Consider the following 20575-nt stretch of genomic DNA (forward strand, 5'->3'; position numbering starts at 1 on the left):
CTTCGTGTCCGCTTCAAATACAGTGTTTCGTTTCATCCCTGTTGCATCCTACAGTACTTAGCGCAAGAAAAATGACTACGCACCAAGTAGCCCAATTCATAGCTCTTCTAAATTGCCTACGTACGCTTTGGTGTATACGTCAACGATCGGTACATCGGTTCCCCTCCTCTTCGTAATATATATAATATATATATATATAAAGATGCCGCTATTGGCAGATGACAGTGTTTGTGTATAAAATAACAGCGAGCCGGATGCTAAATTTATCCTATCCCGTGTGACTTAAACGGCTAAATTGTGGGCAATGAAACCGTATACTAAGAAATAAAAATATATTAGAGAGTACAGACTTGCTAATTATTTCTATGTGTACTGTTTAAATGACGCTCCTCTCGAGTTTAATTCATAACCATGATATTATGTGTAACTTGCACACATGTAGTTATGAAGTGAACTACGGTGTCTGCATGCTATAGCCTATGTACTATCAGGACCAATGCAAACGCGAAACAATTCCGACACTGCACCAATGCGTTGCTTTTGTTTGCGGGCTCACCTGCCCTTGTTCTAGTAGCTAAATCATGCTCGAAGACGTGCACTTGCGAAACTCCACGCTTAAAAACCAGCTACCAGAGCGATTACGCGTCGCACTTCCGTCATTACGCATAAACAGGCATTCGGACAGTTATTTCTTGTTCACGCTTCAATTTATGGATGGTTCGTTGTAACATTTATGGGTGTCTTCTCGTTCTACAACTTATTTTTTAAAAAAACTTGCCCTTTCCGAGAGAGATTATACTTCATTTGTGTGAGATCCTAGTCATGGCTAAACTTAGTACACGCGCTAAGTCCTGCAAAAGTATTTAGTCGTTTGTTATTTATATTATAACCGGACTACAAATATAAGAGCCATGAAATGCAACGTGCCATTTCAATCCTTAGCTTCCCGTGCAGGAGCGTACTGCTTAAGCATATTTCATAAATAATTACGACATCCACGAGTCAGGGCATTTTTATCCACGGACCCCATTGCATCTCTCAATTCATCGAGCATAGAATCAAAAGCAACGACAAACGAATTAGTCAACGCCGCTGGTAGTAACTAACATTTCGAAAGATCGAATAGGCTGTGTCACGGACAGATCCGTAGTGGTGTACGTGAAACATTGTGCCTGCTGCAGACGGTGTGGGGGCACTAGGTACAGAAAGGACGTACCCAAGTGCACAAGTTACATTTATTCACGCATACAAAGCTTACATGCCTAACTTATGCTACAGTTAGTGGGCGTCTAATGGACTTATTTTGCACGCCATGTCTTCACGCCATGTCGGGACTGTACGTGTGGGAAGTAGAGCCGAGGAAGCGCGAAATTTCACCAGCAAATTGCACACTTATAGGCTTTTTAACTCTTGATGAGCACCCGTATGATAGAATATATCTACCATGACACAATGCGCTCTCTCAACACGACCATTCCCGCTCGGATGGACTAACTACTGGCGAGCTACAGTTCACTAAACAGTGCGGGCTAATTTTAGCTCCTACAGCGTCGTGAGTGCAGCAAAATGGTGGAATCTGTGCATGAAAGTATGGCTTCTTCCTCTACGCAACGATACCAAAGTAGGGCACCTGGCTAGTAGGTTTGCAGATATATAAGCTACAATCTTGTAACATGCTTTTGTTACATGCAGTTTAAGCAAGCGACGCTCCCTGGCTAATTTTAAGACGCTTCACGTCAAAGAATCAAAAGCAACTTTTCACCGGCCACATTGAAAATTCTCTTTAGTGTTTTACGTCACCACGTGACATTAGAGAATGATATCCCTGCAAAAGGAACTCCTTATGTTCGATATTATGCACCCTCGAGGCGCTGCAGGAAATACTGTATAATTTAACATACGTGGATATTACCTGCCAGAATTTATTGTATTTTGTTTTCGCTTGAACAGTTGTACTTAATATCGTATTCCGACAGGTACTATGCTGTCATTTCCAATTTTCAGTATTGTTCTTTGTATCGGTTTTTAAGATGGCGCTATAGCGACAAAGACTATGTGCCACTGTTATTAACGGTCGCTTCCTGTGTTATTCTCTACTCGTTACCAACAATAAGCAAGTTTACTAAGGTGGAGTCGTTTTACCAAATTATTTTATTCAAGGAGGTAAAGCTATAAGAACTAGCGAAGAGGAACTTCTGCAAACGGCCTAAACAAAAAGAATTAGGAATACAAGAAACACGTGTTTTGAGAGTATTTATGCAGGAGTCGCACTTGTGGAATTTTAGTATTTTCTATGTATGCCGGTTCTTTGCATCAAACAGAACGATAATCCTAAACAACCTGGTTAGTCTTTAAGAAATTATTTCGTTTAAAACCTCGTACGTTTAGTAGACAAGTACAGCCGTCGTCAGAATTAACGCCAACCATGAATACGCATAACAGTGCGGCTTATACGTACACGACGCTGTTAACGTGTCGGGCTAGTTCCGTGAGGTGCTTGAGATTCGATCGCGTACGCTAGGATTAAACCTCCAAAAGCAACCGGGAATGGTACACTCTGCAAGTTTTTGCTAGGGATGGTCGATTAAATGTTTTAATCGATTAACGATTAATCGTTCGTCGCTTTAGCGTATCATCGATTAATCGATTTCGATGCGGGGTTTTTCGTCGATTAATCGATTAATCGACTTTTTTTCGGGCGCTTAAAAAGGCTGAAACATAGTTATCTAATCACGTAAGTACCTATTTAACGCTTGAAAGGTGGAACCAGGATAAGACATGCAAGCGTATAAATTTTGATAAAGAATAATGTTTAATTTGTTAGAGGTCAACTATAATGCCACTAGTGACTAGTGAAGGAATAAGCAATATACAGAGTGTTCATATTGACACGTGTACTTGTTTATCTTTCCCCGGTGACCGCTTTTCACCGGCTAACAAATGTTAAGGTGGTGGTCCCACTCCGGCGGCATCAGCCCCCCGTTTCGAGTACTTTTGGAGCAACCGTAGTGGCTCTTCTACTTAGGATATAAAGTTGTCGTATATGCCATAAAAGAGCCTAATTCTTGTAGATTCCAACTATTTATATTATGAAGAAATTGAATAATGTGATTTAGAAATAAATGTTCAAGATCAAGCATGATACACATGGTTTTTGCGAAATGTGTCTCAGTTGTGACCATATTTGAAGAAACTACGCATTTACTGCATTGCGGCTTGCTCTGTAGCTTTAGGACATATTTATCTATTTCCTAGACGCAGCAAAATAATGTTGAATTTTTACTTTTTAGATAATTTGCTTTTGAAGATTGCCAAATATCGCAACTTCTGTTGTAAACAGCCCGGCCACTACATGCTCTAGAAAGCTAAATTTAGGACAATTAGAGTTCAAGGAATTTCCATGTAGGACGCTAAATTTAATTCATGTACCTTTATTAGTTTTACACCGCACCTTCGTAGCTTTAGTACCTTCCCGCAAAAATTGGCAAAAGTAGGACCAGAATTCTAATATTGCTTAATTTCGGTCGCATTATTAGGAAAGCCAAGAGAGGTACATAAATGAAATTTTGCATCCCATTGGAAATTGCTTGATCTCTAATTTGTCCAAAATTTAGCTTCCTTGAGCGTGTAGTTGCCGGGCTGTTTACAACAGAAGTTGCGATATTTTGGCAAACTTCAAAAGCAAATGATCCAAAAAGTAAAAATTTAACATTGTTTTGCTGCGTCTAGGAAATAAATATGTCCTAACGCTACAGAGCAAGCCGCAATGCAGTAAATGCGGTAATTTCTTCTAAATATGGTCACAACTGAGACACAGTTCGCAAAACCATGCATCTCATGCTTGTTCTTGAACATTTATTTCTAAATCACATTAATCAATTTCTTAATATTATCTATAGTTAGAATATACAAGAATTAAGCTTTTTATGGTATATACCAAACTTTATATCCTAAGTAGAAGAGCCACCGCGGTTGCTCCAAAGGTACTCAAAACGGGGGGCTGGGGCTGCCGGACCGCCACCTTAAACGTTATCGCTCGGCCCAGGAAGCGCCTGCATGTATCGGAATTTTCTCGAACGTTATCGATGCTTCTATCCGTTGTCAGTTGTCACCGACGCTTATGTAATCTGATTGTATGAGCGACGCCAATTGTCTAGTACCTTCTGGAAGACACGAGGGTACCAGAGATTACTCTGGAACCTTCGATGACTCATGTATAAAAGCCGACGCGCTTCGCCGATGATCAGATTTCGACGATCGCCGATTGTGTTCGCCGTTATCATTGTGCTTCGAGTGAAACTGCTTTTGTGGGCACAGGCTCGCCCAATAAAAAGTCCGTTTCGTCATTCACAGTTTTGCGACTGTTTCTTCATCGTAACTACTACGTGACAACTATACTACGGAATTTTTAAAAATCGCCTGTGACAGGTAGCATAATTCTTATCGTTGAGCAGTGGACATTAGTAGCACGAGCAATCGAAAGACATATTCAACCAATTAACAAAATTGACTAATGAACTTTGGTTAATTACTTTATGACACATATCGCAATTTACGAACTGTAGCCGGTGAGTTTGCAAGACGCATCTACTTGAAATGAATTTCCAGGATGACACCAGTTTCGAGATACTATTTTTCAAAGTGTGGGACGAAATACATGTACGTTACAGTTACTTTGTGCTTCAATGCATTTGGTAAAAAATTAAGTGGAACAACAGTGCATTTTTAAGGCGAGTATGATGGCGCATATCTCCAAACTGGTGTCATTCTGGAAATTCATTGCAAGTGGATACGCCTGACAAGATCACCGGCTACAATTCGTAAATTTTATATTGTCGTAAGTAATTAACTAAGAAGTTAATCAGTGATTTTTTTAATTAGTTGAATATGTTTTCGACTTCTCGTGCAAATTTGCGCCTCATCGAATAACCCAGCTCAATGATAAAATTATGCTACCTGCCACAGGCGATTTCTAATAATTCCGTAAAACTTAAGAATGAACACCCTGTATGTTAAGATGGCGCTTACTGAGGAGGGTGGGCATGGAGGAAGGAATAATTAGAAGAGAACATCGCAGCACGACTGACATCAAGAAGTAATGGCGCAACACGTGATCGCCACATCAGCGCGCGGTAGGTTTAATGCTGCCGGTGCAGGGCAGCAGCGCAGCTGAACGGGTGCGCACTGATTTGAAACTGCTGCGAACCAAACATTATCGGCCAATACGTTGTCACTCAGGGTCACGTGTTGACCCTACTTCGAAGTAAAAAGCGAAGGAAATCGCTTGACGGTGAGTTCGCTTGCCAAGACTAGCTGCCTCACGTAATGCTCTCGCCTAGTTTATTTCTTCCTCCACGGGGGCGGCCTCTCTCTGGGCCCCAGGCAGCCTGTGTGACGTGTGCGTAAAGCGGGGAAGCGCTTGGCCAGCTCGACATGACTCGGGAAAACAGTCGACAGTCGCTCTCGGTCTTCGCAGCCGCGCGGTCGTTGCTCGTACTCCACATTCTACATTACGATTTCAAAATTTTCAGGCCACTTTAGTCACTGTCTGGAAAACGATTAATCGAACTGCTTTAATCGATTAAACCGATTAAATTAAAGGTACACATCGATGACGATTAATCGTTTTGCGGCGTACTTTAGTCGATTAATCGATTATCGTTCATCGATATTACCATCCCTATTTAGCTGCTATACTCGTACTACAGTTCGGACAGACATGAAATTTGCATACAGGCGGTTACTGTGTGCTGACTAAACCATGAACACGGAGAAAGGTGCCGTTTCACTGTTTCCGAGGGAGCCTACATTTTGAGCGTACAACATTCAGGCCCTTTTTAGCGAAGCTTTATAGGCTTACAAGTGTCGGCGGTGGTGGTAGTGGTGTCACACTGAAAGTGGGCCGATCCTGGTGATAGTGCAGAAAGGGTCAAAGCTCTATGGCACATACCACTGTGGGCTCAGGGACTTGTAACGCGCCCTTCTACTACCCTTGTCACACGTGGGACCAAGGATGCAAAATCACTAGCCCTTCCCCTGTCGTGAAAATGGGGGTAAGCGAAGCTTGTCTGATTCTAGCGTGAGGGCTTCCGAAGCCCAGGCGAAACGTCAGCGATGAGCTTCCAATTTCTGTCGCGCTGTGAATTATGGTTAATGTATAAATATAATTAGCATTTCAACAAAACGTAGCCTGTCACATTGCTAGCGGATACCCATTGGTAACACTACGGTTTCCGCGTAATTGTTCTCCGAGCATGAGATAGCGTCTTTATGAAACCGCGATCTCTCTCACTTCACGATCGCCATACGGCGACCTAAAAATGTTGCTGTTTTGGGAGAAATCAGCCAATTTAAGTGCCTTGTACAATGAGCAGTGTCAGCTCTTGCGAGTTCGGAAAAGGTTATTACATCTTAGGACCATGTGCTTCATGCCTCGCAGTCAAATCGATTCTTAGACTCTTTGTGTTAAAAGTTAATTAGTTTAAGCCTATGAGCAATTGTCTGAATGAACATCGAGCAAATTTAAAATTCCTGCAGCTGTGGTAAAAAAAGAGAGGAAGAAAAAACACAGGCCGAGAAAGTCACTTAGTTATACTTATGTTTTCTGTTTTGGTCAGATTTCGAACAAATTTGCTGGAACACTCTGTTGTATGTGAGCTGCAAGCACACCAGGCAGGGACGGCACCATCTGCATCATTGCCTACCGTGTGGGCAAACAATCGTCAGAAATGTCCGTAGACATGAAACAGGAGGTACGAAAAATGCAGAATCATTACCGGAAACAAGCGAGTAGAGTGACAAAGAGTGTTCTTGTCCGCATCCATGGTCATTGCAGCCGCGGAACCAAACCTCCTCTTCGCTTAGCGGTATTTGTTGGATGGTCAGCCTTAAGTATCCACTTGAGAACATCGTGGTTCGCACATGATTAACGGTGGCATCGCAGTCAGCCGAATCGGAACACGTGGTCCAGTTTCCTGTCTCCGTTGTCCTGTACTGAAGAAAGAGGAGAAACGAACCATTATGCTAGATGGTTTAGACATATTGCGCCGGACACGCACGCACGCACGCACGCACGCACGCACGCGCACACGAAACACACGCACGCACACACACACACACACGCACACACACACGCACACGCACACACACACACACACGCGCGCGCGCGCGCACCAACACCAGCTATACAGATAGCTTTACCCTTTTACCAAATGCGTCACTGAAGACGTTCTGAGAGTAAAACAACAACAAAACAACACAGAATAAGACGATAATTGTAGTGAGAATTAAATTCATATCACATTCATAACATTGTGAATTGTTTAATAATTAAATGTAGGGCTTGTTGATGCATTGATCACCATACATGTTTGTTTGTTGTACTTCAATACCTGACTTTTTTACGCCTTGCAACTGGTTTAATTCTACTGCCCAAGTCCTATTGTGATATTTTGTTGTCTCTTGTGCTGCCATGCTGGGCCCGTGTGTTCAGTTCAAGGCTTCGTGAAAGCTATACGAGGTCTGTTATAAAACTTTCTGACCTAAGACCGAAGAAAAAAAGCTGGCATAAATGGAGCGTTGGAAACCTAATCACCCTCAAGGTAGTCTCTTTGGGACTCCACACATTCTCCCAGCGGTGCTACCATTGTTGGAAGCATTTCGAGAAGGTCTCTTTCGGAATGGAGTTTAACTCAACTGTTGTTGCAGCCATAATGTCTCTCTTGTCTAAATCGCGCTCATTTCAATGGCCTCTTGATTTTGAGAAACAGCCAGTAGTCGCAGGGGGCCATATCAGGAGAGTAAGGAGCCCGTTGAACTACAGGAGTCTGGTTTTTCGCCAAAAAACCCTCCACCAAGTGCGAGGAATGTGCAGGAGCATTGTAGTGGTGGATGCGCCAATTTCCCGTTTGACCACAACTCCGGTCTGTTGCGCCGCACAGCATCACGTAGGCGACGGAGGACATCCCTGTAGTACTCTTTGGTGATTGTTTGACCCTGTGGTGCGTACTCGTGGTGCACCACACCGCGGGGAGTCAAAGAAAGCAGTCAGCATCACTTTGACGTGCTACGCACTTGGCGGGCCTTCGTTGGTCTTGGTGACGCGTATTGCTTCCACTGTGACGACTGGGATTTGGTTTCCGGGTCGTACCCGTACACCCAAGACTCGTCACCAGTGATTGCGGTGTTCATGAAGCGGCGTCACTGATTATGGCATCCAGCATGTCCTGTGAGACTTCAACACGAAGTTGATTTTGCTCCACCGTGAGCAGCTTCGGCACGAATTTCGCTGCCACTCTCTTATGGCCAAATCTTCGGTCATAATGGAATGTGCAGAAAAAGTGCTGATGCCACCTCTTCCGCAATTCTCGGATAGTCTGTAATTTCTAGGGTACCAGGCGCGAAAAATTCGCGCATGCGCATGAAGTTCAAAGTCGGCTGATGCAAGCGCGCTTGCTTCATATCCATCAGGTGTTCGCAAAAAAAAATAATTTCGGATACTTTTCTAACAGACCTCGTATGTGTACTGCTGCAAAACTGGAAATAAAGTCGTTGATAGTTCACGCCATGAATCTGTGTAGCTCTTGTGTTATGTGCCCCTGCTATGAAGTACCAACAAGCTCATCGCGTAATACTGTGTTTACATATATACTTACCTGGGTAGCACCACAACGAACACTAGATGTAGATACAAGTCGATGGCAGCAATACAACTAAGCGCGGACTTGCCCACACCCGCTCACAGCTACTCACGCGGTCATGACATGTACCATGATATTAGCACACAATGCTACCCACAACACCAATGGAAGATCGCGCTGCCGCCGGCGCGATGGTGAGAGGAGAAGCTTGCCACTTCGTTCCCGCACGCCCAATGAGCAACGACGCTCTCTCAATACCACCAGGGACAATGGCGTCGCACACAAGCTTTGCTGTAAAACCGGCAGTTATTCTCTGCTGTCCCCGCGATAACTTCGATGAGAAACAGCCCGCCCGTCTCCCAAAAAGACTGCATGGCCCATGTGCCGCAATAGCCACGAAGTACCTATGATGATGATGATGATGTGTGGTGTTTTGTGGCGCAAGGGCCAGTTATGGCCAAAGAGCGCCATGCCAGTGTTTGTGAGTGTGCAGTGGAGCGATGAATTCTGAGAAGTAGATGAAGCTTGGCTGTAAAAGGGCCTAAACATAATCGCTGTAAAGTGCGTAAAATATATATGTACTAAAATCATGGCAATGACTAATGATGTGTACTATGAAATGAGGAATGCATTGAGAAAGAAGAATAATATATTTAAAATATTTAAGATACAGTAATTGGCAAGAAGCACTACTACCTAAACAGAGCCCTTGAACCACAAGGGCCTGGAGGCATGTGCTATAAAAATTATCACAGGCAACATCCTCTGGAGAGAGGATGTGCTACGAACTTATTGGGCTAATAACATGTAGCACAACATCATTCAAAAAATCGAGGACTGCTTTGGCATTAAAAAGCGGTTCTTCACCAATAAATAGCATGGGATGTAGAGGGATATTGTAGCGGTATGCTACCGCAAAATGTTTCCTTCTCTCGGCTTCGGCTTCCCGGCACTCCACGGGACATGGAGGACGGTCAGCCTCTCACCACATCTACCACAGGTTGGTGGTTCATCACCAGTAAGCAGAAATTGTGGGTGCCATATGTATGTCCTATTCTTAGACGACAGAACAGGACATCAGTTCGTCGTGTTTTCATTACGGGTGGCCAGAAACCTAACTGTGGTTTTATCAAGTGAAGCTTATTATTTCTTTCAGCGTCCCACAAGCGCTGCCAGTGGTCTCGCAGTTTTCTTCGCAGAAAAGGCTTCAAATCTGCGGGAGGAATAGTAGCCGCAGGATTAATAGCTTGCGATGTAGTTGATGTGGCCAACTTGTCTGCAAGCACATTACCCTCAATGCCTCTATGGCCAGGCACCCAGCATACAGTCACATGCTGGTTAGATATATATGCTCTGCATAAACTGGAATAGAGCTCAGTAAGTACAGGATTTTGTTTTTGCAGAGTGACATCAGAGCTTTCACCACGCTTAGGGAGTCTGTAAATATAACTGCTTTTTGAAGTTTTGATGCCCTTATATGATTCACAGCCGACAATAGTGCATAGGCCTCAGCGGTAAAGATACTCGTTTCCGGGTGGAGTACACCGGATTCCGAAAAGGATGGGCCGACGGCTGCATAAGATACCCCTGGCATGTGACTTGGAAGCATCTGTGTAAAACTGTGTACACGAGTATTTAGATTGGAGTTCTAAGAAATGCATTTTAATGTGTGCCTCTGGCGCGTGTTTAGTGACCTCTATGAACGATGTGTCACACTCTATGAGTTGCCAGTGCCACGGTGGCAATAGTTTCGCTGGAGCCATAGGACATTGTTCAAGCAGCGGAACACCCATTTCCTCACTGAGGTTCCTCACACGCAAAGAGAACGGCTTTCTCGCTGCAGGTCGGTTACGGAAGAGTGTGGCAGCGGTCACATCGTTTATTGTTGAATAAGAAGGATGTTCAATGTTTGCTTGTACTTTCAGAAAATATGTAAAACTGCTGTATGACCGCTGCAGATGAAGCGACCACTGATTCGATTCTACGTAGAGGCTCTGGATTGGACTTGTCCTGAAAGCACCGGTCGCAAGGCGGATACCCAGATGGTGAACGGGGTCTAGTATTTTTAATGCAGCTGGCGTTGCGGAATTATACACTATAGCTCCGTAATCGAGGCGTGAGCGGACAAGACTTTTATAGAGGTTCAGCAGACACTTTCGATCACTGCCCCAAGTCGTACGCGACAGAAGCTTTAAAAGGTTCATTGTCTTCAGGCATTTTGCCCTCAGATACTTAATATGAGGAATAAATGTAAGCTTCGAATCTAAAACAATGCCTAGAAACTTATGCTCGCTGCTCACAGAGAGCGCATCTCCTTTGATTGCAATACTTGGGACTGGCGTTACGCCTCTCTTGTTAGTAAAGAGTACGCAAGTGCTCTTCTGGGGATTTACCTTAAAACCATTTTCATCTGCCCATTTGGACAATTTGTTTATTACAAGCTGCACTTGTCGTTCGCAGATGGCAATATTGCATGACTTGAAGGCTATCTGCACATCGTCGACATAAACAGAATAAAACATAGTGCGTGGGATGACTGTGTGCAGGGAACTCATTTTTACGATAAATAGTGTGCAACTAAGCACGCCCCCTTGTGGCACACCGGTCTCTTGGGTGAATGACTTAGAAAGAGCGTTACCCACTCTTACGCGGAATGTGCGATTCGATAGGTAACTTTCGATTGAGTTTAACATGTTGCCACGGACACCCATCGCAGAGAGATCTCGGAGAATGCCGTAGCGCCATGTCGTGTCGTAAGCTTTTTCTAGGTCGAGGAACACTGAGAGGCAGAACTGCTTATGTATAAAAGCATCCCTAATATAAGACTCAATGCGAACAAGGTGGTCTGTTGTGGACATACCTTCCCTGAAACCACATTGGAAGGGGTCTAGTAATTTGTTATTTTCAAGGAAACAGATTAAGCGCCTGTTGATCATTTTTTCAAATAGTTTGCACAGACAGCTTGTTAGCGCTATTGGCCTGTAGCTGCTGGCTAGGGACGGGTCTTTGCCTTGTTTAAGCACGGGAATGACTATAGCTTCCTTCCACGAAGACGGGATATATCCATGCGCCCACATGACATTGAAAAGAGACAGGAGTGCTTTCAGCGCTTCAGGATTCAGGTGCTTAATCATTTCATATATGACACGATCACCACCTGGCGCCGAGTTATTGCAGCAAGCGAGGGATGCTTTCAGTTCAGTTAAAGTAAATGGATTGTTGTAGGCCTCACTCGATGAACCTTTACGTTTTAGGGGCTGTCGCTCTTCGCGTTCTTTGAACCTCAGAAATGCTTGTGTGTAGTGGGACGCACTGGATACATGTTCGAAGTGTTCACCCAGACAATCTGCCTGGTCTTCCAGGCTCTCATCTTGGGTACTGACTAACGGTAATGGGTGTACCTCCCGGCCTTTTAATTTATTTACTCGATTCCACACTTTTGTCTCATCCGTGTAAGAATTTATACTGGAGATGTACTTCTCCCAACTCTCCCTTTTAGCACGTCGACGTGTTCTTCTAGCCTGGGATTTTATTTGTTTGAAACTAATCAAGTTTTCGGCAGGTTGGAGAGTAGCGAAGTCGTCCCCAAGCTTTGTTTTGGTTTTTCCGTGCTTGTTTACATTCTTCATTCCACCACGGGATGCGACGTTTATTCGCTAGGCCATTAGTTTGACGGATGCATTTCGTGGCAGCGTCAATTATAAAGCCTGTAATATACGCCACAGCGTCTTCTATATTAAAGGATGCAATATCATCCGTGCGCAAATACGTAAGTTCTCGGAAACGTTCCCAGTTAGCTGTGTCAACCTTCCATCGGGGAATGTGTGGTGAGCTTATATCTTCTTTTGTTAAGTTTAGTATAATAGGGAAGTGGTCGCTCCCAAAAGGGTTCTTAAGAACGGACCACTCTAGGTATGGCATTAGTGTGCTCGATACTATAGTTAAATCTATGGAGGAGTATGTATTATGCGCCACACTGTAGTATGTTGGCTCTTTCTTATTAAGTATACATGCTCCTGAGGAAAAGAGAAAGTTTTCGATTAGGCGACCTCTCGCATCGCAACGAGAGTCTCCCCACAATGAGTTATGTGCGTTTAAATCTCCGACAACTATGTATGGAGCCGGAAGTTCATCTATGTAGTTTTGAAATTCGGTTTTATTAAGTTGATAAGTTGGAGGGATGTATATAGAACTGATAGTGACTAGCTTGTCAAACAGCACCCCTTGGATAGCAACTGCCTCCAGGGGCGTACGAAGTTTTATTTCCCGACAGGCAACACCTCTGTCAACTATGATAGCAACACCGCCGGATGACACAACAGTGTCATCGCGGTCTTTGCGAAAAATAGCATACTGTGTGAGGAAATTTGTTTGTGTATGTTTGAGGTGTGTTTCCTGAACACACAGCACCCTGGGACTAAACTTGCGGAGGAGTTCTTTAACGTCGTCAAGATTTTGGAGGAGACCTCTGACGTTCCAGTGAACTATTTGAGTGCCCATATTAAAAGGAGTGTTGTGCTGTGTGCTTAGGTGTGCAATACCTTAGACTACAGAGCCCTTCTCAGGCCCCGTTATGCGCAATTTCTCTTTCTTGGAGCGGTCGAGAGACGCCCGCCGCTCCATAGGCGCTGGATGCGCCGCTTGGCTGGAGGTTGTGTCCATCGCCTCTCCTGAGGCGCTGGGCATCCGCTCTTGCGAGCGGTGTGTTCGTCTTGAGGGTCTCGCCTCAAGAGGTGGGACCCTAGAGGCCACCAGCCCGGAGGTCGATGGCCCCTTGTTCTGAGATAGCGGAGCAGCGCTAGCTGCACCCGCCGAGGGGGCGGATGGCATCGCTGGCGGCTCACTATGCGTGAGCTGGACAGCAGCCGGTGGCTGTTGTGACGCTGCCCCCTGACGCGCCACTTCAGCAAAGCTGTTTTTTGGCAGATACGACACCCGCCTTCGTGCTTCCTTGAATGATAGATTCTCTTTTACTTTAATCGTCACGATTTCTTTCTCTCTTTTCCAAGACGGGCAGGACCGCGAGTATGCGGCATGCTCCCCATCGCAGTTTACACAGTGTAGAGCGTTTTCACAGGATTCGGATGGATGTTCGTGGGCACATTTGGCACAGGTGAGGCGGCCACGGCAGTTCTGAGAACTGTGGCCAAATCGTTGGCACTTAAAGCATCGCAGAGGATTTGGGATATAAGGCCTAACCCTGATCTTCATATACCCTGTCTCGATAGTATCGGGCAGGTTGCTTGAACCAAATGTGAGTACTAGGTGTTTGGTATCGATCTCTTTTCCGTCGCGCCTCATTTTAATTCTTTTGACATTGATCACATTCTGATCATTCCAACCCTCTAGAAGTACGGCTTCAGTCAGTTCCATCAGGTCATCATCGGACACGACACCTCGAATTGTGTTCATAGTACGATGTGGGGTAACTGTCACCGGGATGTTCCCGAATGACACTAGCTTAGGCAGATTTTCATATTGCTTCTTGTCACGGAGCTCCAGAAGGAGATCACCGCTCGCCATCTTAGACACTTTATAGCCTGCACCAAAGGTTTCCGTCAGGGATTTTGCAACTACGAAAGGTGACATAATTCTTGCTGTCTTTTCTGGTTTCTGGGAATGTACTACATGGTATCTCGGAAAGTTTTCTTTTTGTCGTCCAAAAAACTGGAACACTTCATCGGTGCGCCCCCTTTTCTGGGGGCGATCGGGTAAAGCGGGGAAGGACCAAGCCATAAAAATAATATTCATTCGGCAGGAACGCCAGCCACCCACCATGGAGCCCAACAAGGGGACGATGTAGGACCTGTAAACACAATTCCCACAAACGCCAGCTGTACGTTCCCGCTATAACCAAATACGTATAACCAAGGGTGGTTATGACACACAAGGTTAACCCTCGCCGCCAGGAAAGTTAGAAGTAAATGGAAGAGAAAAGAAGACAGGAAAGATTAAAAGTGAGGGAGAAAGACGAAGATTGAAGAGAAGGACAGGAAAAGGCAACTGCCGATTTCCCCTGGGTGGGTCAGTCCAGGGGTGCCGTCTATGTGAAGCAGAGGCCGAAGAGGTGTGTTGCCTCTGCCGGGGGGCCTTAAAGGTCCGGACACCCGGCATCGGCTCAACCCCCAGGATCCCCCTTTCCCCAGACACGGCTCAGCCGCGCACGGCTACACGCGGGAGGGTCTAACCCTCATGTGCTCGGGTCCGTGGTGGCGCAACTCACCAAACGCCTGCTTGCGCAGACGCCCCTGCGGGGCACGAAGTACCTATGCCGTCGATAAAGGTAGTGAAAAGGCGTACTTGTCTCAGTCATTAGATATGCAGAAGGAAGAAGACATGGCGGCTCTCTCAGAATGTACCGAGAACTGAAGCCAAATGTAGAACTCGCTCCACAGTGCTGCCCACGCCCTTCCTCCAGGCGTAGGTTGAGAAACTGCAGCACTGCTACTAAATTACGCCAGGCTAAATTGGCACAATAGCTATCTATTGAACTTCTCTATATATTCGATATTGAACTATCTATAGGTTTTCCATCAAAGCTGTGAGTCAGCGGAAGACAGACAGCATACGAAAGCTTCCTTCCAATGTGCTGCATACAACTGACATCGATGGGAGTTCAATGCCACTTCGTCTACGACATGACATTGTATGTTTGGTAAGCTATGTAAACTTTGTGAGTTTTCTCTTACGCGCCAGGGCGACGTAATGACCCTTCGAACACGTGAAAAACCACGTAACACGAAGTACCTTTGCTGGCTGAAATTTATTCGAAACAGGGTTTTGCCAAACCTCCCTGGGAGGGGAGGGGGGCGTTGCGGTGTTTGCGAGGCATCTCCTAAGCGCACACCCCGTAGAAAGCCGGGCACCTGGCCGGGGACCGCCTCTAACCATTTTTACCGGTGGCTCTCGGGTGGTGGGTTTCGAACGCAGCGGCAGCCGAGTCAGACGCCCTAACCGTTAGACCACGGCCAATCAATCTGTACCTGTACAGCAGGCAGGACCCCGGCGAAATTTTTACACGGCACCACACCAACATTGCCAACCGTACGTTGTAAAGTATTTGTCATCTCCGATGTCGAAAAGCTCCGGCGACAGATAGCCGATCTTGCGGGCGATGAAAGGCGACACATGACTCTTACGAGTGGCTGTGTGCTTAGTGGAATTACCATTTATGTACGCTTCATTGCATGCTGCAAGAGCCTGCTCTAATCTTAGCAACAATTGTCACTTGCACTCAGCATACAGCTGCCCCGCTCCTAGCATAACAGATCTCACGCTTACGCTTCTCCCATAACAGCATAAACATTGCCAACCCTAGCAAGAATTCCAGCGTAAAAATAAGTTCTTCCAGCAACGCTGATAGAGACGCAGATGAGCGTTCGCTCTGGTACTGCACGAGTAAAATTAAGCAAGTGTTACACGTTTGTAAAACGCTAAGGCGAAAGCTTGAGTGCACACTTCGCACACTTTTCGTCACGATTAACATACGTTTATGAAGAAATGTGGCGAGGTGCCGTGGTTGCAAGCGAACAGATCACCTATTGGCGACGACTGTTTCCTGTGTCCGACATTGAGAAATAAATAAATAAATTAAATAAAAACGCCCATGGCCTAGGAATGTTGGAATCTAAATGAGCTGACACTTGTCTGATTTAGCGAAGTAGCGGCCGTAGCAGATGAAAGGCACACGGCTCGTCGCATTTAGCTGCTGGCTCTCTATGTCGCGAGGTCTAAGGCGGTGCATAATGCTTGGCGAGGGCAGAACGTTAATGAAAGATGTATGCACATAGAAGTATGACACCTATTGAAACATTATTGCTTCCATACCTATTGCGTCACAGTGGTATATACCCAGTGTACCATACCGAGTGCTCCAAAAATGGGGAAGCCGAAATATAAGAAATGCCAGTTTTCAGAGCGCAGCTATTAGGCACCCGTTCCTGGGTTGGGCGTCGGCGTCCCTCGGCGTAACCGCGCGAACGCGCTCGTGCCACTGCACGCGCCTTCGTCATCGTCTTCTTCCACAGCTGGCTCCGACGCCGCTCATCCTGCCAGCGTTCCCATACTGCTTCTGCGAAGGCGCTGACGGCGCTGGCCTACTGCCAGTCGGTGCGGTGATTTCGGTCTCAAATTCGGTGCCTCAATGTATCGCGAAATGAAAATACGTATACAAATTAGCTCAAAGTTCGCATTTGGGAGTATCGCAATCATTGGTCATTTTTCCTCTTTTTTTTTGATGAGATGGTTTTCTTTGGCTCTTCGTTTAAGTTTGCGGCTTGCATATTTCTGGCCATTTACGGGGGGAGTGTCAGCTTGGGCTAATAGTTACGTGCTGGCTACTGTCTTGCCGAGCTGGCAACATGGGTCACTGAGTATGCGACACTGGATGTGTGCCCTAAGAGATAACTTCGATTGGCACCTCGTACACAATATTGGTACGTGCGAATTCTTTATCACTCCCCCAGAATGGAGGTGCCAAGGAGGAGAAGGACGAGAAGAGAAAGAGAGAAGGCAGGGACGTTAACCACGCAGAAATGCGTCTGGTTGGCTACCCTACTCTTGGGGACGGGAAAGAGGGAATAGAAAGATGAGATAGAGAGACGGGAGGAGGAAGGACGCGGTGAGCTCGCGCGCGCACGCGGAGGGCCTGAGCAAGTCAAAGGCGTTCACACAGGCCAGTCGCTCTGAATAAAGAAAAAAGTGCCTTCACAGCTTTGTGGGCCAAAATGTTAGGACTAAGTAGCCTTAAATATATTTTAGTGATAGTGCCCTATTCGCAAACGAGACCTGCGCATCGACTGCGGCCGCTTGATGGATAGCCAATGCAACGAAGCTGCAGCCTGTTCCAACTCGGGTGCAGTGCTTAAAACAAGAGCTATTGTGTCGTATCATTCGGCATTGTGGTTCACAACGAGACCATCAATTACTGTGTTTGTTGATGTGTCTATAAAAGTTTGTGATTCACGCGTTTCCATGGGGATAGGCAGCAGTTATCACAATGAAGCTATCACTGGCTTTGACGATAATCTTCTATGGTTTATGCCGCAATGTTTTTAATCAGATTAGCCTTCTTTGGGAATGTTACTTCACCCACTTTGCGGTGTGTGTGTGTGATGTATCTCCGCAACCAACTTCTATGACGCCAACTTCCGCCACTGGGTATGCGACCGAATTGACAACTGGGGCCATTGGGTATGTGGGCAGGGGTAGACAACCAGAACAAGAGCCAAGGAGTGCGAAAGTCAGCAGATAATTAAAATCAGCTACATAGAAGCCAAAAAGTCAGCATAAAGAATTGCTCGCTCTCCCTTAATCCAGAGTACATGTAAGCATGAAATGGCTACCATATGACGTCTTTTGCTGCCTGTGGTGCCACCGCTTTCAACCGCTTTTCTTCTTCCAACAGTGCAGTGCGCTCAGCGTCTGTCGCTACTTTTTCTTCTTGTCGCGTCGAAGAGGTCGGCAGCAAATGTGCGGCCAACTCACGGACGCTGGCGTCAAAAAGAGCCCAGACAACCCTGTATCAGCGCTAAAAGATGACATTCAAGTCTATGGTGCCTGTATCTGCCTTTTGAACGTCACTATTGGAAATGACAAATAAAACTTCAGCGTACAAGAAGTTGTAGCTTGAGTGATATTGTGAACAGCCACGAGGAAGAAATCGGAAGAAATATTTTGTAACTTGCTTGGGCAATAACTAGCGTATGTAATCCGGTCCTGCACAAAGGGTTGGGGGCCAGAGATCGCATTTACTTAAATTTTGACTGGTGGCCCAGATGATCTCGCTTTGTGCTCGCAACGATGCCCGGATGTTCTCGCTTGAGTTCCCGGATAACGGCTCTGGCTTTTGGCTCAAGGTCACTTAAAGGTCGTCGACAACGGGAGCTAAATGCATTTCGTACTTAAAGCAGCTGATTGTGGAGAGAAAAAAAACAGAATGGGATCATAGCGTGCATTTAGCGAGGAGCATTGTGCGACAGAGATGTGAATAATTTGTCGGAAACAGACAATTGAAGAAATCAGCTGAACTGAATTGAAGAATTTGGCAATATGGCGTGTCGCTACAGTGCTTCAATGCAAACTGTCTTAACCTGGATTTATATCTTGAGATGAGTTCTGCCAGAATTTAGTTTTAATGCATTAGCATTGTTAGGGTATTTCACGCACTTTCCCGGGGCTATGTATCTATCTGTCTATGTATGTATGTATGTATGTATGTATGTATGTATGTATGTATGTATGTATGTATGTATGTATGTATGTATGTATGTATGTATGTATGTATGTATGTATGTATGTATGTATGTATGTATGTATGTATGTATGTATGTATGTATGTATGTATGTATGTATGTATGTATGTATGTATGTATGTATGTATGTATCGATGTTTGTATGTGTGTACTTAATTGTTTCCCCGCCTATCTGGGCCACTCGGTTGTGCGTGGTCGAATGGTTAGCGTACCGGGCTGCTGTGTTGAGGTATAGGTGTTCGGAACGAACCACCGGACCAACTTGGGTCACTCGGCCGTTTTCCCATCCACTTACTGGGCTATTTATATTTTACTACTAGAAATTAACCCTGGCTGTGTTATCCAGCGCCACCATGGCGCCGCAGTTGCTCAACTGGTAAGAGCATCGCACGCGTAATGCGAAGACGTGGGATAGTTCGCCACCTGCGGCAAGTTATTTTTCAATAACTTTCATTTGCATTAATCTATAATTTCTTTAATTGAATTAGTAAGTACAAGTAATTATTCCTGTGTTGTCCTTGGTGTCTTTGTTGGCCCCTCGGTTCCCTTCCTTCTCGTTCATTATATACGAGGGTTTTGAATCCGGCAACATTGATGCCTTCAGGTAGCATATGTGGGTTTATTGACCAGCTGCTTTCACCCGAAAAGATCACGTACTCGTGACGCCTGCGGCAGAAAGGATGTTCCACATCCACCGCCAAGGTTTGTGAGTGGTGGCGCTGGCTAACACTCCCAGGGTTAATTTCTAGTAGTAAAACATAAATAGCCCAGTAAGTGGATGGGAAAACGGCGTCGCGGTAGCTCAATTGGTAAGAGCATCGCACGCGTAATGCGAAGACGTGGGATAGTTCGCCACCTGCGGCAAGTTGTTTTTTCATCCACTTTCATTTGCATTAATCTATAATTTCTTTAATTGAATTAGTAAGTACAAGTAATTTCCCCTGTGTTGTCCTTTGTGTCAGTGTTTGTTGGCTTCTTATGATATGAGTAATAGAAATTGGGCCCTTCAGTTTCCTTTCTGCTCGTTCATAATATATATAAACAAAGACCTGAACTCATGTATGACGAAGGACAAGAAAGAATAGAAAATGAAAAGGCTACAAAATACAGCCCCATATCTCCTTGCAGGAAAAATATATACACACAAACATATATATATATATATATATACATGCGCGTCTAAACACTCCGGTACCCTCTCTACCTACCACATGACCGGTATATGAGAATTGCCAACATCTCCATCGCCACATGTTACTTCGGCGTCGCACAATCGTCGCTGGAAGAGGTTGAGTGGTTTTAATGTCACTCGTCGTCATGAATATAGGAACTTAAGTTGTCTCTTATTTGCTTTTAGTGCTTCAGTGACACCTACCTGGATGTAATCGAGGTCGCTCTTGACGCACTCCCAGCTCAGCAAATGGGTTCCAACGTCTTCTTGAATGTTGGTTTCATAGGTGATACGGAAGTCGGGGACTGCGTGTGATACATGGGAAGGTACTTGAAACACTTGTGTGGTTTCTGAAAACGTTTGAGTCAGCTAGGATATTATACTGGGCTACTTGGCTATTAAGATAGAATATGGGGCTCTATAGGTGATGGCTTGAGGCGGTACTCGCAAAGATTCTGGCCTCCTTTTGCCTCGCCTCGCGCGCATAACCAAGTGAAATCTAATTACTGTTA

At 45.3% G+C, this 20575-nt stretch overlaps 3 protein-coding genes across 3 annotated transcripts in view; 2 read left to right on the forward strand and 1 right to left on the reverse strand.

Annotated features, from left to right (window-relative positions):
• LOC119446583 (probable ATP-dependent RNA helicase DDX43) overlaps window positions 1-20575 on the forward strand; it is a 114406-nt gene that overhangs the window by 58724 nt on the left and 35107 nt on the right. The window lies entirely within an intron of this gene.
• The window catches only part of LOC119466270 (probable ATP-dependent RNA helicase DDX43), a 91498-nt gene that overhangs the window by 34934 nt on the left and 35989 nt on the right, over window positions 1-20575 (forward strand). The window lies entirely within an intron of this gene.
• LOC125944107 (uncharacterized) overlaps window positions 1-20575 on the reverse strand; it is a 56504-nt gene that overhangs the window by 1248 nt on the left and 34681 nt on the right. The window contains exons 3-4 of the mRNA XM_049664053.1: window positions 20268-20368; window positions 6757-6993 (exon numbers count right to left, since the gene is read on the reverse strand). Coding sequence (XP_049520010.1) covers window positions 6757-6993; window positions 20268-20368 — 338 coding nt within the window. The remainder of the gene's footprint in view (window positions 1-6756; window positions 6994-20267; window positions 20369-20575) is intronic.

The sequence above is a fragment of the Dermacentor silvarum genome, chromosome 1, assembly GCF_013339745.2.
Source record: "Dermacentor silvarum isolate Dsil-2018 chromosome 1, BIME_Dsil_1.4, whole genome shotgun sequence".
Taxonomy (NCBI): Eukaryota; Metazoa; Arthropoda; class Arachnida; order Ixodida; family Ixodidae; genus Dermacentor; species Dermacentor silvarum.